Raw genomic sequence first — 27,988 nt, forward strand, 5'->3', positions numbered from 1 at the left:
CGCTGACCTCAACTCACACACCTACTACCTTTTCAAAGTTCCTCTGCCAATCACACGGCAGAAGGCAGCAAACTGCCAGGTGACACTTGTTACAAATAGAAACTCTACGCCGCCTATAGGTGATACTCGTAAACTACAGCTTCCACCTTGGGTATTTTTTTTCTCTTTACCGAGGAAAATGAAAGCGGCTGCCACGTGGGTGAAGAATGAGCGCAGGTATGAATGAGCAGGTGTATTTACATTGGTTCATTGCATCATTGCATCATTTCATCATTTCATGTGGCCTGCATTTAGCTTTTTTGCAGTTTCTTCATTATTAAACAGCTTGCACTTCTGCTGTACTTGTAAATCAGTTGTGATGTATTTGTGTTAGCCTCATGTAACCAGTAGTGGAGAGGAAACCAGGAGTCTTCATCAGCTCCGATTCTGAATGAGTCTGAAATAATAATAATTGAAAAAAGTCCCCTCAGCAAAACAAAACAAACAAACAAGAAAAGCAATCCAGCACCTGTAGTACTTGCAATGACGTTATCGTTAACATATATCTGACCTTTGATCTGCTCAGGTTTGTTTCGTCACCTGTTCATGCATGTGGGTCCACCGTCTGCCTGCCACATGCCCGTTTCTTGACAATAATAGATGTAAATGTCCTCAAAGCAGCATTAATATCCCTGTATCACGTTAACTGTTTAGTATCAAAACGTAAGCCTATACACGTTGTGGTTACAAATGAAATCATCAGTCGTGAGTTGAGTTTGTCGTCATGTTTCTTAGGTGTTCAGATGGATGTGTATCTCCAGGAATCCTCATAATGATGTCAAACCCTCACATTATGATATCTTATCTTCTTTAAGATATATTGTTAAGTGTGGGATATTTTCTTTTTTATAGACGGAAATTTAAATCCCACGTGTCCGACATTACAGCTTATTGTACGCTGAGGTGAAAACCTGCGGGTTTCCCAGGTATATAGAAAATGAAATATGTTCGCTCTGCTATAAATGCGGCGCTGCAGGTCTGCTCCATCAGAACACTGAGAGACATCCGAGTTTGCTTCATACAAAGGAAGTTTATACCTTTTAAAAATGATGAACAGGATTCTCTTTGCTTGCCTGTTTCTCGCTCTGTCCACTGAAGGCTCCTCGCTAAGCTGCAGATGGATGGATCATAAATTCAGACAGCACAACGAAGAAACTCTGAATCTACTTGATACAATGGTGAGTGTTTAAATGTTTTAATATTAGTTAATTTGTTATTTTTCGTGAAAGAATTATTTCAATTTAGCATCTGATGACTAAAACATTCAATGTGTTTCAGGCTAAAAACGCCACTAACACCACTGAAGTGGAGGTCACCGTGGCCTTCCCTAATCACCTGTACCGCCAGGTTTCCAAATCATCAGTAAGTGAACCTCAGCTTTTGCCTATTTATAGAAAAAAACATAATTTTCCCTTAGGACAGATTAATTTAAATCCACTCTTATTATTATTAAAGCATTTCTAACGTGGTCTGTGTTTGATCTTCTTCTTCCAGGCTGAGGATAAACTGGCTTTCACAGTTCAGATTCTGGAGGAGGTGGCTGTCCTGTTTGAGGAGGATCACAGCTCTGCATCATGGGAGGACAGCACAGTGAGGAACTTTCTCAATATTGTCAACAAACAGGCTGAAGAGCTTCACTCCTGTGTAAGTTCACTTTCAGTTAGGTTTTTATTACATTCGAATAGTTTACATGACATGACATATTCTTAATTGTCATTTTGCTTGTAATTAAATTAGATTGGGAGCCACAGTCACAAGAAGAAAACCACAAAGCTGCACATGTACTTTAAGAGACTCTCACATCATATCCTAAAGGAAATGGTAAGATCACATCATTCTCATTAATTTGGGGTTTAGGTCATCCTAAAGATAAATAGATATAATAACGTCTTTAAATATTAATATTACTAATAAGAATACTAATATTGTTATTTCTGTAGGGTCACAGTGCTGAAGCCTGGGAGGTGATCAGGAAAGAAGCCAAAGCCCATCTAATGAGAGCAGAACAGCTGGCTTCATCTCTGCACACGGCCCACTAAAACCTGTCTGTTGTCATGTCTGTGATGACGACTGTGTTAATTTAATTGCTTGTCTATTTATTTATTTTATTTATTTATTTATTTACTTGGTTATTTGTATATTTTTGTTTTGATTGTTTTTCTATGCTGATCAAGATTTTGGAATATTTTTTATCTTTATAATGAGCAAAATGAACATTTTGTAAAATATATTTTACTAAATAAAAGAGTCTATCTTCTTACAAAGTGAATTTATTGTTTATATTACTTTTTAATATCAAAATGGTAAACTTGTAAGTTCCTTTAACCAGATTTCGATTGCAATTAAACTAAAAAATGAAAAACAAAACTTCACAGTGCTTGGAAGTTCACGAAAGTGGAATGAAAGTGTTCTCTAATGGGTTAAAAGGAAAGCCCATAATATAAGATGTAACTCTTCTGTCACTTAATCAATAAATTGACACGATTAAGACAGTTATTTCATAATGAAATAATCAAAAACGTGGATAATGTTTTTCAGCCTTTCTGTTGTACATTGATCCAGTTTGGGACAAATTCTAACTGATGGCCTCACGTTTGGAATATTTTGACATAGAGAGGAGTTCATGGTCTACTCAGGGACTACAAGTTGTTCACGTCTCATGGCTGCAAAACAAGTCCTCTTGTATCTGTGGCAGAAAGCTTTTACTTAGGTATTCTCTGAATCTCAGCTCTGCATTTCGTATATGATGTTGTTCTATTGGCTTGATGACCTCCAGCTCGCACTGGAATGCTGCACAGCCAAATGTAACGAAGTGAATGAAATCAGCACCTCCAAATCTAAGGCCATGGTGCTCAGCCAGAAAAGGGTGGACTGTCCACTCGTGATCAGGGATGAGTTCCTGCCCCGAGTGGAGGAGTTTAAGTATCTTGGGGTCCTGTTCACGAGTGATGGGAGAAGGGGGAAGGAGATTGACAGACAGATCAGTGCTGCGGCTGCTGTACTGGTCCATCAGGGTGAAGAGAGAGCTGAGTGTAAAGGCAAAGCTCTCAATTTACTCGTCATACTTTATAAACCAAAAGAAACCAAACCAAAGAAAGTCTCTAAAGTGGTCTTGGTGCTCATGCTCACTCCATATGAGGTATCAGTACTTCTACTTTCTATGTTATAAGAGCTTTTGTGAAGAATCAAAACAATCTTTCTATATAAATCTGGACAATGTTTCTAATGTTTGATTGCACTCATTAAAAATAAGTGCATAACCCTTATTCTTGATATTTCAGGAACAGAAAAGTCAACATATTTCAATTTGTGAGATAAGAAAATATTTATTGACTTTGACATGTAGAATAATATGAAATAGTTTATTTTAATAAAAATGTACAAAACAAATAAATAAATAAATACATAAATAAATAATACACAAATATTAAAAATAAATAATAGTGTAAATATCATAAATACAATAAATAAATGAAACCAACTAAGATATAATTTAAAAAATAAATTAACAAATATATTTTTAAAAAATGTATCCGAGAGATAAATTTCAGTGGGCATTTCCCAGCGGTGTAACCAGGAATGCGCATTGACTCAGATGATCTTCTGTTATGTCCCTGATCTTCTCCCAGGCTTCAGCACTGTAACCCTACAGAGACAACAATATTATCATTATTAAAATACCAGCGGTGTAATATCTGTCATAGCTAAATACTAAATACAGGCTCAGTAAAAAAAATAATGCAGGCTTACATTTTTCTTTAGGATTTTATTTAAAAGTCTCTTGAAATACATTTTTGTCCGCTGTTGCCTCTTCTGTGTCGTGTAACTGTGGCTTCCAATCTAAATAAATCAAGAGAAATAAAACAAAATATATTTAAATAAATCATTCACCACTTTAACTTATTCACAGTTGTAAATGGACTGGTTCTTATATAGCGCTTTTCTACTCATCTGAGCACTCAAAGCGCTTTACACAACTTGTGCATTCACCCATTCAGACCCATTCGCACAAACACATCGTTCTAAGTGCTTTCTAGATAACATTCACACACATTCATACTCCGATGGATGCATCGGAGAGCAATTTGGGGTTAGTATCTTGCCTAAGGATATTTGGCATGCAGACTAGGGGAAGCCAGGAATCGAACCACCAACCTTCCGATCAGTAGATGACCTGCTCTACCACCTGAGCTACAGCCACCCCTAATTGTCAGGTCTTTTACACAAGAGAGATTGAATTCATTGTAAAATTACAAAAACAAATGAAAGTGAACTTACACAGGAGCGAAGCTCTTCAGCCTGTTTGTTCACAATATTGAGAAAGTTCTCCACTGTGTTCTCCTCCCATGAGGCAGAGCTGCGATCCTCCTCAAACAGGGCAAACAGCTCCTCCAGAATCTGAACTGTGAAAGCCAGTTTATCCTCAGCCTGGAAGAAGAAGAAGAAGAAGAAGAAGAAGAAGAAGAAGAAGAAGAAGAAGAAGAAGAGATTACTATAGGAATACTTCTGTGACACTTGAAGATGGATGGCTTAGAAAGTCAAAGAACAAGAATCCACACAGCAATGAAAATTTTCCCAGATATATCTTAGATTGCACAGGAATAAATGGTTGAAAATGAGTTCTTTGTATTTCGTCCTTGAATTATGCACAGGAGTTATGACAGAGTCGTGATAAGAAACAACTCCCTTGGCTCTGTGGGAGAGAATCCCTACGACCCTTTAATAGCTGAACAGTCTATATATAGGTAAAGACAAACTTTTGTGGATTTGCCATCCTGACACTTTCAGTTCTTCCATTAAAAAAATAAACAACTTTATGTAAAAAGTTGGGGTTGACTTACTGTTGCTTTGGACGTCTTGCGATACAGTCGATTAGGGAAAGCCACGTTGTGCTCAATTTCAGCATCCTTAGTGGTGTTAGTAATCTGCATCACACACAAAACGCACAGACATCACATGCACGGAACTAATCAAACTATATAAATCAATACCACATTAAACATTATGCAAAGAAGTGCACTCACCATCATATCAAGTAGACCTAAAGCTTGTTTGTTGTGCAGACTGAATTGACTCATTCTGTCGCCTGGATGTTTTACAATCCATTTGCAACTTAACGAGGAGCCCGTACTGTACATCCCGAGAAACAGGCAAGCGAAGAAAATCCTGCTGATCATTTTTGAAAAATGTAGAAATTTCCTTTATGTGGAGCAAACTCTCATGTGTCCTTGTGTTCTGATGGAGCAAACCTCCAGCGCTTCATTTATAGCAGAGCCCAAGGACACACCTATTTCACTTTCTAATCAGCTGGAAAATCCTTTCAGGCTGGCACACGTCTCAAAAGTAAAAACATTGCAGATGTATGTCATCGTTTTCAGTTTTAATATCTGTTCTTTGGGATAATTGTGTATAAAAATTTGCTATGATATAAAAAAAAGACTGAGGCAGCAGCACCATAAGATGACGTCAAGTTACCATATAAAAGCATAAAAACAAAAATCTCCTCCTTTAATTATGTCCACCTCTTAATGGTTGAGATTAATATGAAACCTTTAGGCGATTTTTGTAAACGTAGAACAATAGTCGTTTAATTAGTTCAGTTAATTTAAATGTAATTTAATTACCGTCAAGAAAAAGTTTATTTATCCGAAATCTGTTTTTACTTCTTGATTTTAATCTTGGAAAATTGAGGATAGAAGATTTACAGCAATGTTTTTCAGGAAGTCTTTACCTTCTTGGCAGTTTGCAATACATTAAGGTAGGTAATTAAAAAAAAAAAAAGTAAAAAAAAAAAAAAAAAGATCAAACAGCCAGTTAAAATCCAGTTTGGACACACACACATCAGTGCTGTGTCCGTAGACACACACATCAGTGCTGTGTCTTGGCTGTAGACACAAAGGAAAATGAAAGTGCGAAACTTCCTTACGCGCGTTTGCTTTCATTTTCAAGTACGATTACAGAGGATAAGAAAGGAGTATAGAGTGATTGAAGTTTATGTTTTTTGAGTTTCTGAAACCAATAAAAAGCCAAATATACTGGCAATATATTGTTTGAGGCTATGCGGTGGAGTAGTTGCAGAGTGTGTTATGAAAAGTCTTTAGCAGAGCAGGAGCTGAGAACGGAGAACAGAAAGTTCTCTTGCGTCAACAATAGAACCACTATGTCGCCTTTAAGTGTTACTCGTAAACTACAGCTTCTACTTTGGGGGTTTTTTTTGTTTTTGTTTTTTGTTTTTGTTGTTTTTATTACCGCTTCTGTTTACCTTTAGTTAAGGTTAGTAGTTAACCTATTGTCTGCATGTTGATTTTGTTCGTTTTTAATGTGTTGTCTTAAATAAAAAATAACCCGGAAACCATAAGACACAAAAAATATGTCGACAGTAAAAATGAAATCTCGCCAGAGGATTGGAAATCACGCTCTATGTAACTCCTGCCACATTAAATCCTTATATAAATAAGCTAAAAGCATACATAACAGATAAAACAATTTTATTCTATTTACCTTTTTCTATTTAATTGAGCTTTTTACTTTCGTGTATTTTTGTTATTTTCATGTTATTAAGCTATTTGGGTTTAACCCTGTACAAATACCATGATAGAATGGTTTATCTTCTGGGTGATAAACCATTTTATCATCCAGAAGGGCAAAATAGCCATTTTTGTCTTTTGTCTTTTGTTTTAATGTGAAAGTCATAAAGCTAATAGCTATAATTTGTTACTTCTAAGTCAGATTAAATAACATAGGAGGTCACTTTTACAATTCATGAAGAATAATTTTAATGTCAGTGGCAGGGTAGGCATGCAAGTGACACAAATAATGTCAATAAATTATGAAGAGATCGACAAGAAGAGAATCCATGAGAACAAGCCCAGTTTCACAGCATTTGTGATGGAGCCTGAACGCATCACTGGTCTGAGTTCCCATGATGCACTTCGTCTTCAGTTGGATGGCGACAGTCGAGCGTCTAAAGTCGAGCTGACTTCTGCTCTATTTTTAGGTGTTTTGGGAGCGATGGAGAGTGACTGCACGGATTTTTGTGCCTCTAACGTGCAGCTCATGTGTTTACGTTAATTTAAGGAGGCCACGCGCTTGTTTTTCGACCTGTTAGCCAGGCTGTTTGTTTCGGTAAGCAAAAGTTAGCTAGTAAAAGCCGCCGACAACGTCTGATTTTACTATTATTACATAGCTGATAGACATTTCGTTATTTACACAGCTTTTTTAAATTGCTTTTTTATTTTATTTGTTTAATTTACAGTGTTTCGGTCGTGCATTTCTGTCATTAATGCACACGCCCAGTGCTCGTCACTGCAAAGCGTCTGCAGAGAAAACAAATGCTTCTAAATGTCACTTTGGGTGTTTAAAACGAAACTATTAACCAGCCACTGTTTGGTAAACAGTACTTTGTTTGCGGATAGCCCAACACTTGATGTATTTAACGCATCTTATTTGGATGTGATGATGTCAGGGTGGTTGGATTACATGCTAATTAATTCTCAGATTGTCTCTCAGTTTTTATTGGGGAAGTAAGAAGCTACTTCCCTGCAGACGTCTTCTTTAATCTGTGCTTCACATGACTTAGAGGGTCACTCACAGAAAGCATGAAATGGCAGATAATGTCACAGAGCACAGCCTCGTGATAGGAAATTCTGGAAACTCGATGTGAGGAGGGAAACTCGTTTCCTTCTCGTCACATGTCTGGCTCGGAGGCGTGGCCATATTCAGGATACAAACTCGCATGACTCGTTTGGTCGCTGTTAGTCAAGCCTGCAAGTGCAAAAAGCGCAAGTCTTTTTTTGTGTGTTTCAGTGTGCCATGTTGGAGTAACTTATTACAGGAGGTGCCATGCTCGCCACGCAGACTGAAGCTCCACACGAGACTAAGGATGTTAAAAAGGTAAGAATCAGCTCGTTTCACGTTGCGGATTTCACTTCTCTCTGGCTCCTTCCTCTGCTGGTGAGACAGCGTGAGAGTTGGCTTGTGATATTTAAGTAGTATTGTAATGCAAAGTACCCCCTTGATGTTTAGGTTGTGGGGAACATGGGGTGCTCCAAAAGAAAAACAAAACAACAACAGCACAGCCTGTTTTCAATACGCCACTAATAGCGGATGCAGCAGAGGAAATGCATCATAATCCCGGTGCTAAGCTCATCAACAGAGGATTTTCATTATGTTTAATGGTGAAGCTGGTCTTGCATAGGTGTAGTCCCACCCAGGACTACAGGAGGTCTTCTGGTACAGACAGGAAGGGAAACAAAGGCCCAGATGGACCTCTCTGCTGCTGTTGTGCACACTTTAGGGGACCTGCATTGAAAGACTGAATGAAGGTTAACCTAAGAAACTTGTAACAAGTTCTATTCTTTTGGATCAGTGGTGGACATGTTTTGTCTCAGAGGGTCTTACTTACTTTGATAAATTAACCCAAGAGTCAAATATTGAACAATTAATGTGAAATAGTTTCACATATTTCAGAAGTATTTCAAGATTTTTTCATAGACATAACTGACGCATCAGGCCTGGGTGATCGTGTCAGGAATCAGGAACTTGCTGTTAGTACTTTTTGTGCTTGTGTGTCTACGGTGAACTGTAACATAAAACCTCTGCAGTACAAAGCTGAATTACTTAACAAAGAATAGATCTGGCTAATATTTGCTGTTTACTTTTAATATTTTAACTCACACATTGGCTTTCTTATACTAATGCCGCATGTATCAAGTATATTTTCAGTGTGACTATTGAATTATAACTCTGAGATTTTAATGAATCATCCCGTGTTTCTTGAATCTAAATAATGACAACAAGTGAGACGGTCACCTCTTACCATCAAAGCTGTTATGTTAAACATGTTATTGCTCCAAATGTGTTTGGGTTTTTTTAACCACTAACCACAATTAAACTCCTCAACATCATTCATATTCAATCTGTTATCATGGCTTGCAGAGATTTGTTGTGCACTGTATATGATTGTATAACTTAAACTGTATTCTTAACTGCCAAGGGCTGCCACTAGTCTGTGGGCTACTCTTTGAGAGTCTAACTCTAACCTGAATGGTAGACTTCAGAATCAGAATACTTTTATAATCCCTAAGTAAATTATGTGTGTTAAAGTTGCTCCAAGACAGTAACAGACCAAACTAAATAAATAATGCAATATGCTACAAAGGTTACAAATTTAAGAAACAGCGCTAACATATACAAATTGCTCAATTATAAATATCAAGAATATTACAGAGGTAAATATATATGATTGACATTTAACTCTAACCTGTGAACTTTGTCATTTGATATTTTACTGTAGAGAGTGTGCAAAAGGGTGTAACTATTGCAGTGTTTACAGTATATTAGATGGAGGAGTTGTACAGGGAGATGGCCACAGGCAGGAATGGTTTCCTGTGTGGTGCAGTGTGCTTTTTGGTAATCCGTCTCTCATTGAACGTGCTCCTGTGACTAGCCTGCATGTAATGGAATGGTATTATTCAGCATTGTCCTTATCTTGGACATCATCCACCTCTCAGACATGACCCTTCCTGCAACATTACTGGCCTTGCGGATCAGTTTGAGTCTGTTGGCATCTGCAACCCTCAACCTGCTGCGACAGCATGCAACAGCATAGAGGATAGCACTGACCACAACAGACTAACAGAAAATCCTGAGCATTGTCAGACAGATGTTGAAAGACCTCAGCCGCCTCAGAAAATAGAGACAACTCTGGCCCTTACTGTAAAGTGCAGTGGTGTTCTTAACCCAGTTCCGTTTATTGTCTTTGTGTACTCCAAGGTATTTATATTCCTCCACAATGTCCAGAGGGTTCAATTAAAGAAGAAGTGTTCCAACTAGGCTTTCCTAGGATCATAAAAATGAAGACGTAAATGATCCTTTAACAGTAAGAAGCCTGAGTCATAGGTGGGGCTACCCACTAAAGAAGTTTTTGACCTTTCACCGAAGAAAAGTATCCAGAACTATGATTACAAATATTTGTAACCAGTATTTTTTTTTTCAAAGTGAGGCTTATTTTACCCAAGTTTAAAATAAGTTTTTTTTTACAATTTGTTTATAAAATAGCTAAAAATAACAGGGAGAAACTTCTGTTAGCTTAGATAACAAATCGTATTTTCCGTAACTATGGACCAGTCGTGTGTAGTCATCCTCCAGACGCCAGGAAAACCCCAGGGTTATGGCTTTTTTTCAAATGTGTTTTTCAGATGTTTCAATGAAAGGAAAAAAAATGAGTTAAAAAAATGTAAATAATTTTTATGTTTTGTTAACAAGGCTTTGAGACCTCAGATCATTAGGTAAGGTGAAACAAAGTCATTGCTTTGAGTATAGTTGGACAAACTGTGCTTGTCTGGCCCATCGTGGACCGTGGAAAAACCCTGTAATTCTAGTTTTGCAGAAAATAACCCCGCTGCATTAATGTACTGTATATGTCCAGGTGCTTGGAACTGGACCTGTAGATGTTTTTCTTCTAACAAGTCAAGCACCGCAAAGGAAGAGTTCTTCAGTGCTCAAGAGCACTAAGTTTCTTGTGTGTTGCGAAAGAAGCTGCCTTTGTCCTCTAACCTTTAACATAATGTAGGTCTAATGTGTTTGTTATTTTTTCCCTATCAGCTGACAGTGGGTGACATGTGACAGGAGGTTATATACAGGTTGAGTGTCATAACATCACAGCTGATCTCAGACTGCTTGTTTGTCATCACACTGTGGAATGAAATGCAGAAAAAAGTGCCAGTCGATGCTTGAAGATGTTTTCTATGTATGTGGTTGAACAGGAATTTCTTTCTTGTTTGACAGCTGCTTCCCATCAGAACCAGTTGAGGAATGTGTTTTATTAAAATCTTTTTCCTCTTCCACGTATTGTTTCTTAGATCAAGGAGAAGTTGGCGCAGTCGCTCAAGGCCCTGCAGAAACGATATGTAGCGTCAGACTCTGTAGTCACCAGTGATGATTCCGATGCTAACCTCCTCTGCTCTGCCCTGGAGGCCATCTTCATCCACGGTATCAAGAGCAAGTACGTCCGCTCAGAGTCTCGAAGCAGCAGTAGGAAAGGGGACCGTGGATCCCTTCCTCAGCCTTTTTTCTGGAGCCTCCTCAAGAGTGTCACCCACCGGTAAGTCAGAACCAAGGCACAATTATTCCTAAACTTCGGGGGTTTTGGACTTTTTCCCTTTGGAAAAAATACATTTGGAGATTTTATCTTAGACTTCAGGTTCATTTTATTGTAGTGTCTTTACCTTATGCAAAGTGCCTTGAGGCAACTTGAATAATCAAGTATTCTAACAATTATTCCACTGATTAATCGAGTAATCTGATGACTAGGGATGGGTATCGTTTAGGTTTTATCCGATACCGGTACGAAACCGGTACTTTTGAAACGGTGCCGGTGCTTAAACGGTGCTCAAACCGGTGCTTAAAGAATGGAAAACACAAACTTTGTCCAAAAACCTCTCATGTTCAGCTGGTTTTTTTTGTAAAAAGATAACAATGTTAGCCTTTTCTGCAGCTATGGGGCATATATGGTATCACTCTTGGCTGGAAGCAGTGCTTAAACAATGGAAAAAACACAAACTTTGTCCAAAAACCTCTCATGTTTAACTGTTTTCCACTTTTTCTTTGGTCATTTTAGCCTTTTTGGCCAGGGTGAAGGGAGTATCTGCCATCAAACAAGAAGACAGCCGCATGTAGCTATGATGATGTTTGCTAGTTCACCTTACATGCATTAATGTAATAACGTGGTTAGCCTACTCAACGTAAATTACACACGAACAACATTAAGCTACTCACGCAGAGAAGAACGGCTGCTGCCGCCATCATCATCCGTCATCATTTCTGCTACACTGGCAGGGCTAGGGGCCAGGACTCTACTCTTCGGGAATGTTGCTAACTCTGGGTCCAATAACAGGCACCACAGCCGCAGTAGATGTGCACGGTGTGAGGTCTCGCAGCAAGCTATCAAATACGGCGCATTTCTCGGCTTTTAAAAAAAATGCTATGCGTCACCAGGTGTTTCATCGGATTCGAGGTGTTATCTCCTTTGACAGTGTCACAGTATCAGCTTAAAGCACTTGTTGCAGGCTGCTGAGTTTGCATATTTTGCTGTGAAGTACAGCCAGACTTTTGACCGCTTGACCTTGGGCATTTTTAATCTGTAGCTCTGCTCTAAAAGAACGTACGTACCTGGGCCCGCCTACTATCCTCGGAAACGTAAAATGATTGGCTAGAATCTAAAGTCATCACAGCTCAGGAAAAAAAAAAAAATCACCGAAATAAAGCACCGAAATGTGCGCTGCTTTTCGGTCTGGTTACTACCGTTTATGTCAGAACCGATACCGGTACCCATCCCTACTGATGACAACTACTTTTTTGGGCTAAGGCCTGTCCTTGCTATCACAGGGTGAGAGCCAGGGTCCACCCTGCACAGGTTGCCAATAAAATAAGGTATACATTAATCTCCTTCTTGGAAGACTATCTTCCAGGAGGCAAAAATAATTCTGACAGTATTGTGTCTCCTGGATGAGGGGGTTTTGGTGTGTGTTCATGTGTATGTGTGTGTCTCTTTAAAGCAGCATGTGGTGGCTGCAAAGAAGAAAAGTGAACATACAATGTTCAATCTTCTCAATAACAATGTTATTGAGAAATTCAAATCAGTGATTCCCAAAGTGTGGCCCTCAGCTTCCTTTTGGGTATTGAAGGTATGCAGGTTGTCTGTGTGGTCAGTGAAAAATTTACAGTTGTTGAGCTTGAAGTTAAAATCTTCTGAGTTCCCTGAGTAATTTTCAAGTTTTAATATTTCCATTTACAAAACAAGTACAAGACAAAAGATTTTAAAAATTGACTGATCATTATCAGATGGCAAAAAAAGGCTGTTAATAGAGAATTACACAGAATAAGAGAGATGATTGATCAAATAAAATGAAGAACAGAAACGTCAGGAGGTCATTAATCCGAGTCTTGTGTTTAAATCAGAGTTTTTAGTAAAGGGTTAGAAGTGTCCCTGAAGATTTTCAGAGTTCATATTGAGTGATGCCGTTCTTAAGTTTAAGTATGACTGATTTAAGGTATTATTCTGTGAAAATGCAATATGTTTATCACATTCTTTCTTTACCTAGTGATGTGATCACAGAGCTGGAGAAGATACGCTTTGTGGGCACTGATGTGGGTCGCTGCCGAGCGTGGCTGCGGCTGGCGCTCAACCACGGCCTCCTGGAGTGCTACCTCGTATCGTTGTTCCGCGAAGACTCCAAGCTGCAGGCCCATTATCAGCCCAGTGCCTTGCTCCTGAACCCGGAGGAGCGAGAGGTTCTGCTCAGCTACCTCCAGGGTCTGGCCTCCCTCACATTCAGCCTGTCTTACAAGTCATCTGTCCTCAATGAGTGGACCACCACGCCTCTGGCTCTTGCCGGACTCTGCCCTTTGTCCCAGGCAGACTTACTCGACCTGCCCCTCAATGGTGGAGACCCACCCACCTCCAAGCCCATATGGAAGGAAATTTGGGATACAGTGTCTCAGTCATCGGGTTCTTCGGACGCACTGGATGTACAGAGAGGCTGCCCAGTTTTAGTGGGGAGGGGATCAGATCTTTTACAAGGGAGTGAGACTGCTCTTCGTTCTTCTAATTTAAGCCTGGATACCACAGGCTCCTCTCAGCTGTCCTCCAGCTTGAGCTCTGACAGCCTTCTGCATGGACAGGACCCCCGCAGCCCGACAGGAGAGCATTGGTCTTCATGTGACTTGGAAGCAGCCATTAATCCCAACATCTGCACCAAGAGGCCACAGAAAAAGTATGTATACATTTTAATCAGTTTTTAATCATTCTGGAGCAAATAGGAGTTAAATAACTTTGTTCTTAGCACCTGAATGAGCCCCACCTTGTAGTATATTTTTAGTCAGTCCCTCATACACCATCCTGTTGTTCTGATAATCACCAGAGCACCAGATATGTGTTAATCATTGGCAGGAAATAGCCTCCAATAAAACTGAAAGATATGTGCACATCCACCCCAATATGGGCTCTGGCACAGGACTGAAAAGCAGCCAATAACCAGTATATAAAATTAGCAGCTTGGATGCAGAGGTTTTTTTTTGTTTGTTTTTTTTTGGTCTTTTGTCAACAAAAGCTTTTCTTTTATTTAACGTGAAGTAGGATACATGTTTTGAGTTGTCTGTATCTCTGCAGCTCGCTGACTGATTTCCGGGAGAGCGGACACTGCAGTCAGGACTCGACACAGGAAGACTCATTTGTCTCCAGCATGGGTCCTTCTCAGTTCTCTGAGAAGGGTATTATCAGTGACAGTGAGCCCCAGGCTTCTGAGTACCAGCCTCCAAACTTTGGACAGCTTGATTTAGAGCAACCAGAAACAACCACTGAGCTGCCATCATCTGATGATGATAAGTGTCCCGCTGAAGTCTGCAAAAGTGCCTCTTCAGAGTTGCACTCGGACATATGTCTCGTCTCAGCAGTCAGTGAACCTGCAGAACCTGTGGAGGAAGTAAGTGTCACTGTTGAGCCTGTCCAGGAAGAGAAGCCAACAGAAAGCTCTGAAAAAACCAACACAGACTCTGCAGTTCATCAGTGCCCACGTCGCTCTACAAGCATCTTGTGCAGAAAGTCATCTTCAGATTCACTATCAGTAAGTGTAACATCTCTATAGAGGGTAACCGTTATTTGAGCAAAACCACAAACTTTATCTGGCCTTAATGCAAATTTGTCAAATGCACTCATATCAGTTCATAAATGCTGTGGTTGCTGATTACATATAACACAAAAAACCTGATATTTGTTGCATGAAATGTCAAGTAGGATGTTCAACTCTTAATCTTGAATCTTGAATAATGCATGGAGGAAAAAAAACAACACAATCTCTGTAATAAATAATGGGAAAATGTTATTTTGTGTTTATTTTTTCCCATTTTAAAACCCCTCACAAAAATGGTGAGTAGTCGCATTAGTTTTACTAACTTAGTCTGTCCATCCATCGTCCGTCCATCATCTAACTCCTTGTCTAATTAGGGCTAACTTTTATTGACTGAGTACTGAGTCTTACTATAGTACTCACATCCACAGCGACGTTTTACCTGAAAAACACCTCTCTGATCTGTGGGAAGTAGCTTAAGCATGCAGCAGAAACCCACATGGGCACAGCAAAAACACACCAACCTGCTGTTCTAGTGTTCAGTGTTAATAGACTGTGAGAATACTGCCGGAAGGCAAACTGGTAGTGATATGAAACCAGTCCTGTGGCGAAATGTTAATAAAATAGAGTACAGAAAGTAGCCATACTATACCAGCAAATGCCTAGAGTGAAAATAACTCTTAATTGTGATCTCTGAATGGGAAAAGCTAAAGATATTTCTTAGTGTTTTACATAAATATAGGAAACTCTCTTAACATTAGTCAAGACAGACACATTTGTGCTTACATTTACGTGACAGTTTAGAGAGCACTGTTTATAGCTTCTACACCACTAACACCAACGACACATGATAAAAGGGGAACCATTTTTTGCAAACTGCACTCTGCTACTTGCCATTAACATGCAAATGAAACCCTTTGGTTCCCAATGCTAAATAAAACATCTCCTGCTTTTTGCAGCATTCTTATTCTTGGATCTCAGACGATGACATTTATAAGCCCCATCTGGAGAATTTGCCGGACAGCGATGACGCACCTGTCTCTCCTCCCGCACCTGAGCCCAGCATCTCGCCGTCACGTCCAAGTGTAGTCCATCGCAGACAAATAGGTACCATCCCCTGTCCCCCAAGCTTTGAGTGTAAAACTTATGATAAACGGTTGTATGAAAAGAGTTTTGGGCGCTGGGCATAATTCACAGCAGTCACTGCTCAATGTGAGAACATAATAAAGATTCTTTCTTTTTCTTTTTGTAATTGTGCACTACAAGCTTGTGTATGACAAGGAAAGATGTAAGACTTTTATGCGATATCAGAAAAATGTATAAATGAAGGAATAAGTAATTATGGAGAATCTCAGCAATCTCACTGCCCGAGGAAAGAAGTCTGAGTTTCAGAATCCTGTTAACTGAGTTTCTCTGAACAGACTGTGTTTCTATCACAAATAGATCATTGCATTCAAGTGAAAGAGACAGAGCTGTTAAAGAACAAACATGTAAAATCGTTGCTCCACAGCACTTCTAGTGGTACCTGCAGTGTGCGCACACCTGGTCAATACAGGTAGCCACTGAGGGATTACAAATGAAGTAACATACTGCACTAAAGTCCGGGAGCACTAGAAAGCGTGGAATGAGATTAAAGCCACGCCCCCAGATTTTCCCAGCAGGTAATTTCCTTCAGGTCTCAAAAGAGAAAACGCCTGCTGTTACATAATGCTTGGCGTGTGGCCACATCACTGTGGAATGTGATCTTACTACATTTGCAGGACGTCACCTGGATGAGTCCCACGGCCTGTTTTAAAAATAGAAATAATGTGAAAGAGTGTTACACAGTAACGTCAACAGCGCAGATAGTGAAGCATGTCATGGGACATTTTGTGACAAAGCATATGGACTATGCTTATTATTTATTTTTTTAAATCGTTTTGTCAATAATGGGACTGTTCACGAGTAGCTAATCTCAGTCATTCACATCAACAGATTAGATTATTTAACTGTGTTGTGAGTCAATGTTAACTTAACTATTGAAGCAAATAATGGGGAATGTTGGCGGGTGAAATTATCCCACTGGGGATGTCAACTTGAATTCCAAGCCTTCTTTTTACTTTGTTTTCGCGCTGCTAACAGGAACTCTGAAGTCATGATTTGATTGGAAATGAGTTGATGAGTTGAGTTGAGTCATGAGTTGATTGGAAATCCATTGACAGCTCACGTATCGGCCTGTTCTTTTTCTTGTAACCCCGTTTCCTTCTCCATTTTTTTTCTCTACATTGCATCACTGTGTTGTAGCAAATTGAGAGGACTTGCCAGGGAAGAATTACTTTCTGGGGAAAGTAATTTGTTAGATTACTTATGTTACATTTGCATTACCATATAACGTGGACTAAATGTCATAGAACTACCAGACGTTAATGTAATAACACATTAACAAATAATATAGTTTCTTACATAGACACAAATCCCTGTCCTAATGAGGATTTTTCTTTTAGTCTTTAGGTTTTAACACACAGTTGACAGCTACATTGAAAATCAGTCCAGTTTTTATTTATTTATTTATTTTATTTATGACAACCCTCCAACTTTGCTCAAAATAATGCAAAAGGTTCAATTGTGGCTTAATTTCCTGTATGTATAGCTCAGCTAGTAAACATGGATATAAAAGAGGCATTCTCAGTGTGAAAACACAACAATGTCATCTATGTATGTGTTTTTCCCAGGGCTGTCAAACCCCTTTCGAGGGTTGCTGAAGCTCGGTCACCTAGAACGACGCAGCGCTGTGGGATTATGGCGCGACTACTACTGCGAGCTGTCACCCTTTGAGTTCCGCCTGTATGTGAATGCAGATGAACGGGTATGCTGCGAAAACTGCTCCCTGGTGCGATGTGAAGACGTTCGCATCACCTCATCTGAGGGCCGCTTTGACTTGATCTTTCCCGGAAAACGACTTTACCTCCGGGCGGCCAATCTTGACGAAGCTGAGGACTGGGTGGACCGGATTATTGAGGCTGTCAACAAAAGCCGACCAGTACCGCATGATGAGCAGTGGGAGGTGCTGCACACCGGGTGTGAGAATGGTGTGGATGAACGTGCAGTTTCTTCGCCACCCTTGTCCCCTTCCAGCCCTGAGCAAGGCCCGTCTGGTTCTGATGCTTGTGGAGGGCAGGATTCTCCATCTCCTCCTCAGCAGGAATTTGACTGGACATCGACTACAAATTTAGAAACAGATTCCATCAAAGAAGCTGTTTTGTACTTCTCCACAGATCCTGAGGCCCGGACGTGGGAACGTATGGTTTTCTCTCTCTCCTTGGAGACCTTGAAAGGATTTCTCGTAAAAGAAGGAAGGAAGCTACAGCGGCTAAACTACCCTGTTGAGGAAATCCGGGATGTGGTTCCCGATGTTTCTCAGGGGGGACCAGCCTTTTTCAAGCTCCTGACAATCCGAGAAACACTTAGATTTAGAGCGGAGAATGACAAGGAGGCTCGCTTTTGGAGGAAGTTTATCCGAGATGCTCTTGACTCATACCTGGAGAACGGGGAGTGTGAAGGCTCTGAGGTACCTTTGGAAGCGACTGGAAATCTGTACAGACTGGTGCAGCATAGGCTTAAAGAAGATGGAGCACTTCTTGTTCACCTTTTCAAAGTTCCCTTAGAGAAGGGCCTGGACACTCAGGGCTTCAAATGTGCAGGTAATGTTAGAATTTTAAAAAATATTTTTAAACCTTTTTAAGCCTGTTTGATGTAAAATCGAGCAGATTTTGCTTGTTGTGGTAATCCATCCTGTCTGCAGTAGCAAAAGTTGAAGCTTTTCATTGCACTTCTAGTGTAAGTGATTGGGTCAAAACCCTTTACTGGGTTTGAGCACGCCCTTTTTTTAAATTTTTTTTTTTTTAAATTTAAGACTTCAGCAGTCTGACACGGACAAAATCAATCTTGTTTTAAAATTCTCAACTTAACAGCATTAAAAAGCATGTTTACATCCTCGAACTAACACAGTTTTGGACTTTTGGATAGTTTCGTCCTTCATTAATAACCTTTACTGTAAATGAATGCTTTAATAACGCATTTGTTGGCATTTGACTAAAGCTTAAAGTTAAGGGTATGGCCTAATGTTTATAATGTGCCTTTTGGAACATTTTAATGGACCTGACTTCCTGTGTGGTACTGATCATTGCAGATGCGTCTGTGTGTGTGAACCTATGGCTTGAGCTTGCTTGTGTTAGCTAATAACTTTGCACTTCAACCTCTTGTTCAAATATTGTTCACTTCTGGCTCTGCAAAACTAATATATTGACAGCCAAAACAATAATGCTGAAACTTTAAAATCCAGGATCCATAAACCAGTAGATAATGTAATGTTATGTACTAAAAAAAAAGAACTTTATGGAAGATTTGCACTTGTCTATTCAGTCTGTTCATTTCCTGTTGTGTTTAGTTTGGTTTTGAGTGTGATGATACAAATCAGCATGTTGCCTAGGAGTCTAAGACCTGATCTTGTCGTTCAGTTGTATTTTTTACGATCCTTTTACCCAAAAAACAATAAAACTCATCTTTAAGATCCACCTATTTTCCCAAAAGAAATTTAAAGTATTATACCTTTGCTTATGTCCCACTTTTCCAGCAAGTATCTTAAAACTCGGTCAGGTGTTTCTTTGCGTAATCCCGTTGACAGATCCACAAACAAACGGCAATGCAAACATCCCTTCAGCCAACGCGACGCCTTGTTTACCTGCAGTATTGAAGAACAAAGAGCTATTTGCAAACGTGGAATGTGCCATGAGTTAATGATTAGCGCCTGTTTGGTTTATAATAGTAAGCAGTGATTACATTTTCTCACCTTTAGCCTCTCATATGAAGTTTACAGCCTGTGTAGGCCACTTTGTCCAGCCACAGTCTCATCCATCTGTTTTGGGGTTTGTTTGGGATGAAAGACAGCAACTTCCGATACGCGGAGCAGATCAAGCATAGCCTTGTAAATAATAATGTATCACTGGTTGAGTCTACAGGAAGAGGAGTCCGACTCATTGTGAGAGTGGATGTGACTCAGACTGAGTTGTGCTTTGCTGTGTCTTGCAGGCTGTCCTCAGAAGATTGGACTGTCACTGGGCAGAGCCAGGTTATGTGAGTTCTCTGGGCTGTACTACTGTGAGTCATGCCACAAAGGTGACACCTCCATCATCCCCTCACGCATGGTACACAACTGGGATGTCGCCCAAAGAGAGGTAGGTGCAACACATAACTATCTGCAAACAAACTTCGATAAAAAAAATAGTCACAAATTTGTTACAGCAATTAGAAAAAAACAAACATATATGACTTCCTACCTGCTAATTTAGATGAAAGCTTAGTGTCATTTGAAGAAACTGGCCTTGGGTATTAACACGAGTGCTGCAGACTGGAAGCATGAAGCACACTGTGTAATGTGTTACACCAAACTCTATGAACTTGCATCTTAAAGGTCTGAGTCTCATTTGAAACTACAAAAATGTTTTCTAATATTTGTTTTTTGTTGTTTGTTTTTTTGCAACTTAACTGTTTTGTGACCTCTGAGGTTAAATAAAATGATGGCTTTGCTAAAACAATCAAGTCAAAAAGTAAATGCCATTTCAGTTTTTAATATCTCAAATTTAATTAAGGAAATATTTATATTCACATACACTAATTATGAGCATAAATGTGATCACTGTCATGAATATGAATGAGTAACCTTTTTCTTTATTTCTTGCAAGTTTTGAGGTTTGATTCAAACATTGATTTATTACAAACCTGAATCAGGAATTGAAGAATGGATTAGGCTAATATGTACTAAATGTGCTAACACAGTGTTTATATTTTGAGGAGGTCACCTCTTTCTAAGACCAAAAAGTCTGGTTGTTGCTGTTTGTCACAGAAACTGTTCACACAGCGCCATCTGCTGGAATAGAGTTAAATGGCAGTACAGACTATTTGCATTTCCTCCAGGCTAACTGACAGTACAGTCCTTTTACAGTTTTTGTGTGCGGGTTTGTTTTATGTATTCTAATCCACTCATAACTAAATATTCTAGTTTGTCTTTTTTTTTTTTTTTAATTGCTGAACATTTTGAAGCAACATGTCAGCCTCATGAGACTGCTTACACTTGTTTGTCTGCACAGGTGTCTAAGAAAGCCCTGTGGCTTCTGAAGCAGGTAGAACAAGAGCCTCTGCTCAACCTGGAGCAGCTGAACCCTGAGTTGGTTGCGCACACAGAGTCCATGGGTCAGGCCCACGAGCAGAGGCAGAAGCTATGCCTTCTGGTTGAATATCTGCGTACCTGCCGCAGTGGAGCCTACAAGAAACTCCAAGCGAGGTGTTTGGCAGAATGCCTTGGCAATAACAATAAATTACTCTAGGCTACATTGTTCCTATTGAATTTCTTTTTAATAGGAACAATCAATTTAAACATGTTAAACATCTTTCTTTTCTTTTTTTCTTCTCCTTCCATTTCTCTAGAATGGGGCAGCGAACTTACCTGTTGGAGTCAAACCACCTGTACAGTGTCAAGGACTTGCGACAGGTAACCTTCTGGCCCACTTTCATTGCATACAGGATCCGCCACCTTAAAATACCTACATATAGGCATCTGTATTTTTTTATTTCTTTTTTGTCAGGTAGCAGAGGGCCAGTATGTAAACTTTCTGCGCAGGCTGGTGCAACATGCCTCTAATCACGTGTTCAGCTGTGACCTTTGCACCCAGCGTGGCTACATTTGTCAGATATGCCACTCTGATGACACCATCTTCCCCTTCCAGTTTGAGACAACCACAAGGTATGTTTTCCAAAGGAATCTCTCTTCATTCCTAATTCTTTTTATTTGTTTGAACTAGGGCTGCCACAAACGATTATTTTGATAATCGACTAGTCACCGATTATTTTTGCGATTAGTCGACTAATCAGATCATGCGTCCATTGGACGTACAACGTACAGCTTATTGCACCAGCATGCATCTGCTCTTATATAACTATCATTAGCTTACAGCTTTAAGTGTTTCAGGTATGTGCTAACTAAAAATAAAGACAAGATGATAGTTTATTAAATTTTAATGAAATTTGCTGATTGTTTTGGTGAAGTTTAATAAACTCCTTGCTATCTAAAATATAACGGGACACCAGAGTATATTCTTGAGCATCTCACACTTCTGATAATCAGTTGTCTGCTTGACGTTTATTCAGCTGTTTAAAAACTATAACTTTAATCTCAGCCAAACCGATTTACTCAGGAACAAATAAAATACTGAAAAAAGACAAACAATAACATTTTTAAGTTATCTAAGTGACTTATATATATATTTAACCTGAGTAGCGAAAGACGGCGGTGGGTTTGAAAACGATTTGCCAGAGTCCGTGTTCTCACGGGCTCTAGTGAGCCTAGCCCCCGGCTAACTATCGAGCTGGTGGGTAACAGACGTCGCCGAAAACGTTGGAGCGCTTTTGAAAATATGTGGTGTCTTGATAAACTGAGCAGATATTTGAGGTTTACACAGCTACATTCTCGCCTGAAAATATGTTAAACGTTTATTTTGTGACCCAGAAAGAATAATAAGAGTAATATTAAAACTAACTAGCTGCCGCCATTGTTGTAAACGGAGCTGGGCTGCGCTATGAATTCTGGGACACAGCTTCTTCTTCTTCGGGGTTTAACGGCAGCTGGCATCCTTGTACATGCAGTGCTGCCATCTTCTGTTTCAGTCCATTATTACACTCTTAAATCCTACTACTTATTCCTGCGTCTTTTGTGATCTTACAAAGCTTCAAACGACGCGTCGACTATTAAATCAGTCGTCGACGATTTTGATAGTCGACGTAATCGTGACTAGTCGACTAATCGTGGCAGCCCTAGTTTGAACCCTAAAACAAAATAGTTTTAAAAAGAAAGAGGAAAAAGTCTCCACAATGAGGCCAGCCTTGTTGTCCAAATATTCTAAATTAAATGCTAAACACCAGCTCCAACTTTTTAAACATCCTGTTCTTCTGTGTGACTTCCTTTCCCTTGTTTTCAGTGTTCTGTTTAATCGCCACTGTCTGTCGCATTTTAACGTGGGCTATATAAAGTGTAAACAGGACAAAAATAAACTGAAGCCCTCTTGTTAATATGAATAGCAAGACACAATCTACCAGAGAGACGTAGAAAACACTTTTAATAAAGCACACAGACCAAAATGATCTTCTTTTGGCTGCTACTTTTAGGGGTCGCCACAGTGGATCACCTGCCTTCATCTCACCCTATATCTAGCACCCTCTTCTGTCACTCCAACCCGCTGCATGTCCTCCTTCTCTTCTCTGTGGCCTTCCGCTTTTCCTCCTGTCTGGCAGCTCCATGTCCGAACCATCTCGGCTTTGCCTCTTTAACTTTGTATTCAAAAAGCTCATCCTGAACAGTCCTTCTGTTACAATAAACGTGTCTGTCCTGCTCACTCGCACTGAAACTCTTAGCATTTTAACTGGTCTACCTGCAACTCTGCCGGTGCCACCATCTCCAAACCATCCGTCTTAGTAGGTCTCACTACAATCACTACTTCCAGGCTCATATGGGATTTGTCACCAACCTAATGAACATCTCTTGACATCAGTCACACAAAATCTGTAACAGACGATCATCCATGTCTTTGTCACCACCCGGTTTTTCCCACAAAGCCCTGGACAGAATCCAGTATGTCCAGAACTCATCTGCCAGGCTTCTAACATGCACTAAGCTCGGGGAACATATCACACTCACCCTCATAAATTTCCACTGGCTCCCAGTCAAGTAACGCATTACGTACGAGATCCATCTTCTCATTTACAAATCCCTCAATGCCCTGTTTTCATGTGCTTTTTTTTGAAGTGGAATTGAAGTCTTTGCATTCTTGTCAAACCAGCCAGATTCCACTGACAAAAATAGCAATTATACCTGAGAACACACTTTAGATTTAGATTAGCAACTGCTGTCTGGTGGCTTTGAAAATTACAGTGTACTCATTAGTGTGGAGAAAGTCCAAGTCTTTGAGCCTCTGAAGAGAGTGGGTGTGAGGCTGAAGGAGCCTAAGGTATAGTGTGACAACTGCAACCACTCGCTCGGCTTTACCAAAGAAGCGCTTTATAGAACGTGAATTCAAACTGTCCTGTCTTGTCCTGTACCTCATTTTAAAATATTGATAACATCTTAAAATCTGTGTCTCCAAAGCTATAAAAATAACACCTATATGTGTGGAAATTATTGGTGTTTTGTATACTTGTTTCCAAGAATATAAAACATTGGAGAAACACATTTTCTCTATCGGAGGATTTAAGACTGACACCGTCAACTGACTTCTTTTGTGAAAATCATACTTTAAGTTTGTGGAAAAGCAAAACAAAACCTTTAACATATGCTAACTTGCTTGGTCATTAGTATTTTTACTAGAAGTGGTGTGGAAATTGTGTCCACAGTGCCTTTAATTTGGTTTGTTTTTTCTCTTGTCCAGGTGTGAAGATTGCAAAGCTTTGTTTCACATAAGCTGCAAGGCTGATGAGCAGTCTTGTCCTCGCTGTCAGCGGATGAGGAAATACATGGAGAGGGATCTGCAGGACTGAGCACGGTCAGTAGGGACAGTGCTGAGCTGTGAGCGACAGGGGCCAGACTGTTAAACGTAAGCTGGTGGAGAGTGAAGAAAACAAAATTTAGCTTTCACATGATGTAACCTCAAGTGCAATTATGAGTTTGCCTGCCCTAACTGACTTAAAGCAAGCATGAAGATGAAGGTATTTGAAGTCACAGTGCTACAGTAGCTAGACTCTCTTGCACTAATGTAGAGGCATTCAGAGCCTCGTGCTGCTCACATGATGCAGCCAAATGTTACTGACCAGTGATTTAAATACCTCTCTGATTTCTGATTCAGCCACGACATCAAAAAAGGCCAGGTCAGACGTCGAGGGTGCTGCCAATCTATTGTATCCAAACATTTTTTAGAGTTGGCCGTTTTCCACTGCAGGAACTAATAAGTAGCTTGCACCATTACCTATTCTAAACTCAGGAAACCCCACACCCACTCCCGTAGAACCTCTTCTAGGACTGCTTCTGGATCAGTATCTACTCCAGGATAAGAGCCTGTACTTAGAGGTTCTTAACTACTATGAAACACTACTTTTGTTTTTTTAGTTTCAGAACAAGAAAATCTTTGAAAAAACCCCAAACCTATTCGAACAAAGATTAGGAGTCTTTCAAATTGTAAAATTTAAGTGGATAAAACGAATGACAACCATCATCATCTGGTTTCACAGATACATAGTTTAACTAGTGGTTTAATAATTTTGAAAATGAGACCGAAATCGAGATGAAAAGTCTCGGAGACTGCGTCAAAGACTTATTTCAGTTTCCTGAACCAAAGCATACTAGTCTGGTAAAAGCTGTAATGCTCCGATCAGTAGAGAAAAACCAAGGTATGAGCAGAAATCATAGCGTTGTCTTACCCTTCACAGGGGTTTTTTTGTGTTTTTTTTGTGTTTTTTGTGGTTTTTTTTTTTTTTGGTGCATTCAGGATCTCCACAGATTGTTAGAGCTGATCATGGGGACTTCCTGTAAACTTGGTTCCTGCTACAAGTTTGTGCAGTGGAAAAGTGACCATTCACGCTCTTTACTTTGCTTGTCACATCAATGTCTTCTTAACCATCATGTTTACACAGAAGTGATCCACAGTATGTTTTGTTTGCTCTCAATGCATAAATTATTCAGACATGATTTCCAGCATTAATATTTAGTACTGTACTTGTAGAATAATGAGAAATGTTTTGATTAACAGAACTTGATTGTGCCTTCTTTTTTTAATTTAAGCTTTACAGTTTTCCCATGATATCTCACTATTACGGGGCCAAAACTTTTTTTTTTTAACCCATAATCATGCAATAAAAAAATTAGATTTAGATTTAGTGTAAATATGAGCGCTTTGTGGAATGTTTCTATATATATGTGTGATTAAACAGGCAATTCTTAAGGCTCACAGAGGAGATTTGTTTATGCTGCTTATTCATGCATTTAATGAAATAATTTAATAAGTTTGTGGCAAAAACATTAAAAATGAAGATTTGAGATGAGTGTTTATAAAGTTTAAAACGTAATTTGCATATTTGCACTCGGAAATGACTGTTAAATGGATATTTCAGCTGAGTTATTTGAGCTCTGATATTTTCGGCCACATTAAATTATCCCTAAACTAAAAACCCAGCTGTGTTTATGATCTTTTTTTTCCCCTTTTCTTTCATTTTTGACTTTGAACTGGGAATCATCAGACTTCTCTGGGGTCTGCAAAGAACAAAAATAAGTTGAAGATGTACTGAACTCCATTTTGCGATATGCAGAACATATCATATGCAAAGGGAAAATTGCATATACTGCAGTACTGTTATTTCCTGATTTGTATTTATTTCGTCTCATTATGTATGAATGACTGTATTGAAATAAATGTCAGTGTATTTGATTCGGTTGTCTTTTATTTTAAGCCTTTCACACCAGATAATGTTCATTTTACTCACAAAGCCATGTACGGAAGAGGATTAGGGCCACTGGAGAAAAAAAAAGTGGGCATGTCTTTTTTTTTTTTTTTTCTTTTTTTCCTGAATTCTGAGAAAAAAGTCAGAATTCTGATTTTTTTTTTTCTCAGATTTTTTTTTTCCAGTGGCCCTAATCCTCTTCCGTAGCCATGGCACACACAGGCATACCGGCTAATTTTCATCATCAGTCCCTGGAAGGCTGATGAAGACCAGATGCTTATTTTGCAGTACACACACCCTGGCACCTCAGTCACAGAGTCATCTCCTCAGTAAAACAATATTAATTCCTAATAAAGTCAATAATATATAAATTAAACAATTAAATACAACTGCCAATAACATGCAAACCTGGATCGAATAGTATTATTGTGCATTTTCAGTCTTATAGCAGCTTGCACTGTGGTGCACTGAGTCTTTGGCTGAAGATGCTACTGTTGATAACCTCCAGGGCATGGAGTGGGTGTGCAGGGTTGATCATAATTGACTTCACTTTCGAGAGGATTATTCTTCCACCACCTGCTGAACTACCTCTGTTTTGAGACTGCAACACAGAGCTAGTCTTCTTGATATGTTTGTCTCCATTGTGGACACACAAAAAACAGGCCGTGCAGTGCCTACCATATAGAGATAATGTTTGCTAATGCACATACTGTGGTCTAAGGAAGCAAGCTGTAATAAGGTTTGATTTGACACAATAGCTCTGATATACGAGAGGACCAGTCAAGCGTCTTAATGACATGTGGTGAGCGCTATGGGTCTTGTAGTCTTGGTATTTGGTGTGATGACTCTCCTTTGCAACAGGGACTAAGCAAGATGTGTTTCACAGGCTTGGGACCTTTTGCAAATGCAGGTGTGCTGGAGGACCACATATTTCTGCAGAACATGTTTTTAACAGCCTTGGGCTGATGTCCCATGACCCTGTATAATTCAGGGGTAGGCAACTCCAGGCCTTGAGTGCCGGTGTCCATGATCCATCACAGCTGATTTAAAGGGCTAAATGACTCCTCAGCATTTCTTGAAGTTCTCCAGAGGCCTGGTAATGAACTAATCATTTGATTCAGGTGTGTTAACCCAGGGTGCGATCTAAAACCTGCAGGACACCGGCACTCGAGGCCTGGAGTTGCCTACCCCTGCTGTATATGAAAGTATTCCAGTCAAATGTGAGGCCATTTGTCCAACGCTAAAACTTGGTTCAAATTTGGTTATGCAATGGGACTCCATCAAGTCCTGTGGAAACTTTGTTTTTGTGCAGTCATGTTAAAAACAATAACACAGTGTTTAACAAGTTCCTCTGTGCAATAAGGAAGTCAGGAAGTTAGTTTCATCGCCATCTGTCACACTGAAATCATTGTAGGAATTTGGGTGTGTCTTTACATGTAGAAAAGATAGAAGAGAAATTCCTGTTTTCAACAACTTTTAAGATGGACATTTTGTGCTTTTCATCATTTTCTGTCATATTTATACAGATACATCAGGGGATCCTTATATTAAGATAAAAACATACCAAAATTGCGAATAGTGAAATCAATATTTATAAATGACAAAAGCTGATGCTTCAAAGTGCTCTAAACAGATAGTTTGATCCTCACTCTGGACTCTGTTTTAGTTCATTGAGCTTGGATATCCCTTATATGGTCACATGTGGCACACGGCAGTCCCACAGACCTTATGTTTACCAATCAGAAGAAGGATGGCTTAAAGCGAGAGGCCCTAAAACAGTCTATGGGGCTGTAACAAACACTAGTATGAGGAAAAACAAGGATTATTTTAAACTGAATAATGCAAAGCTACTCTAGTTGAGTCGAAGT

The 27,988-nt window shown here is 39.5% G+C and overlaps 3 protein-coding genes across 4 annotated transcripts; 2 read left to right on the forward strand and 1 right to left on the reverse strand.

Annotated features, from left to right (window-relative positions):
* The first annotated feature begins 1,085 nt into the window (after positions 1–1,085).
* LOC148101797 (interferon a3-like) lies at positions 1,086–2,078 on the forward strand. Its single transcript, XM_087844819.1, has 5 exons — positions 1,086–1,217; positions 1,318–1,401; positions 1,534–1,683; positions 1,777–1,860; positions 1,980–2,078. Exons 1-5 carry the CDS (start codon positions 1,086–1,088, stop codon positions 2,076–2,078), a joined length of 549 nt encoding a protein of 182 aa, XP_087700945.1.
* Positions 2,079–3,586: 1,508 nt separating this feature from the next.
* On the reverse strand, positions 3,587–5,216 carry LOC102799603 (interferon a3-like). Its single transcript, XM_035908746.2, has 5 exons — positions 5,034–5,216; positions 4,881–4,964; positions 4,318–4,467; positions 3,790–3,879; positions 3,587–3,685 (listed from the first exon to the last, which is right to left on the reverse strand). Exons 1-5 carry the CDS (start codon positions 5,214–5,216, stop codon positions 3,587–3,589), a joined length of 606 nt encoding a protein of 201 aa, XP_035764639.2.
* A 1,755-nt stretch (positions 5,217–6,971) lies between these two features.
* On the forward strand, positions 6,972–26,107 carry plekhm1 (pleckstrin homology and RUN domain containing M1). Of its 2 annotated transcripts, XM_087844823.1 has the most exons (12): positions 6,972–7,164; positions 7,846–7,932; positions 10,902–11,143; positions 13,143–13,814; positions 14,210–14,663; positions 15,626–15,773; positions 17,378–18,346; positions 19,734–19,879; positions 20,792–20,985; positions 21,129–21,192; positions 21,287–21,444; positions 24,119–26,107. In XM_087844823.1, the coding sequence occupies exons 2-12, from the start codon at positions 7,882–7,884 to the stop codon at positions 24,225–24,227; spliced, it is 3,207 nt and encodes a 1,068-aa protein (XP_087700949.1). In that variant the 5' UTR covers positions 6,972–7,164; positions 7,846–7,881; the 3' UTR covers positions 24,228–26,107. The 2 variants fall into 2 exon arrangements, with proteins under 2 accessions (XP_087700949.1, XP_087700948.1); XM_087844822.1 differs by having other exon boundaries at positions 6,972–7,932.
* Positions 26,108–27,988: the final 1,881 nt, after the last annotated feature.

This window comes from Neolamprologus brichardi, chromosome 8 (genome assembly GCF_056152115.1).
Source record: "Neolamprologus brichardi isolate AB-2024 chromosome 8, ASM5615211v1, whole genome shotgun sequence".
Lineage (NCBI taxonomy): Eukaryota > Metazoa > Chordata > Actinopteri > Cichliformes > Cichlidae > Neolamprologus > Neolamprologus brichardi.

What these genes read in the sequence shown, in the direction of transcription:
- LOC148101797 (XM_087844819.1), top strand. Translation starts at nt 1,086, where the DNA reads ATGATGAACAGGATTCTCTTTGCTTGCCTGTTTCTCGCTCTGTCCACT. An exon ending in TGAATCTACTTGATACAATG is followed by an intron (nt 1,218 to 1,317) that starts GTGAGTGTTTAA and finishes AATGTGTTTCAG; the next exon opens with GCTAAAAACGCCACTAACAC. An exon ending in GCCAGGTTTCCAAATCATCA is followed by an intron (nt 1,402 to 1,533) that starts GTAAGTGAACCT and finishes TTCTTCTTCCAG; the next exon opens with GCTGAGGATAAACTGGCTTT.
- LOC102799603 (XM_035908746.2), bottom strand. Translation starts at nt 5,216, where the DNA reads ATGATCAGCAGGATTTTCTTCGCTTGCCTGTTTCTCGGGATGTACAGT. An exon ending in GCAAGACGTCCAAAGCAACA is followed by an intron (nt 4,468 to 4,880) that starts GTAAGTCAACCC and finishes TTCTTCTTCCAG; the next exon opens with GCTGAGGATAAACTGGCTTT. An exon ending in CTGAAGAGCTTCGCTCCTGT is followed by an intron (nt 3,880 to 4,317) that starts GTAAGTTCACTT and finishes TGATTTATTTAG; the next exon opens with ATTGGAAGCCACAGTTACAC.
- plekhm1 (XM_087844822.1), top strand. Translation starts at nt 7,882, where the DNA reads ATGCTCGCCACGCAGACTGAAGCTCCACACGAGACTAAGGATGTTAAA. An exon ending in TCAGGGCTTCAAATGTGCAG is followed by an intron (nt 18,347 to 19,733) that starts GTAATGTTAGAA and finishes TGTGTCTTGCAG; the next exon opens with GCTGTCCTCAGAAGATTGGA. An exon ending in GTGTCAAGGACTTGCGACAG is followed by an intron (nt 21,193 to 21,286) that starts GTAACCTTCTGG and finishes CTTTTTTGTCAG; the next exon opens with GTAGCAGAGGGCCAGTATGT.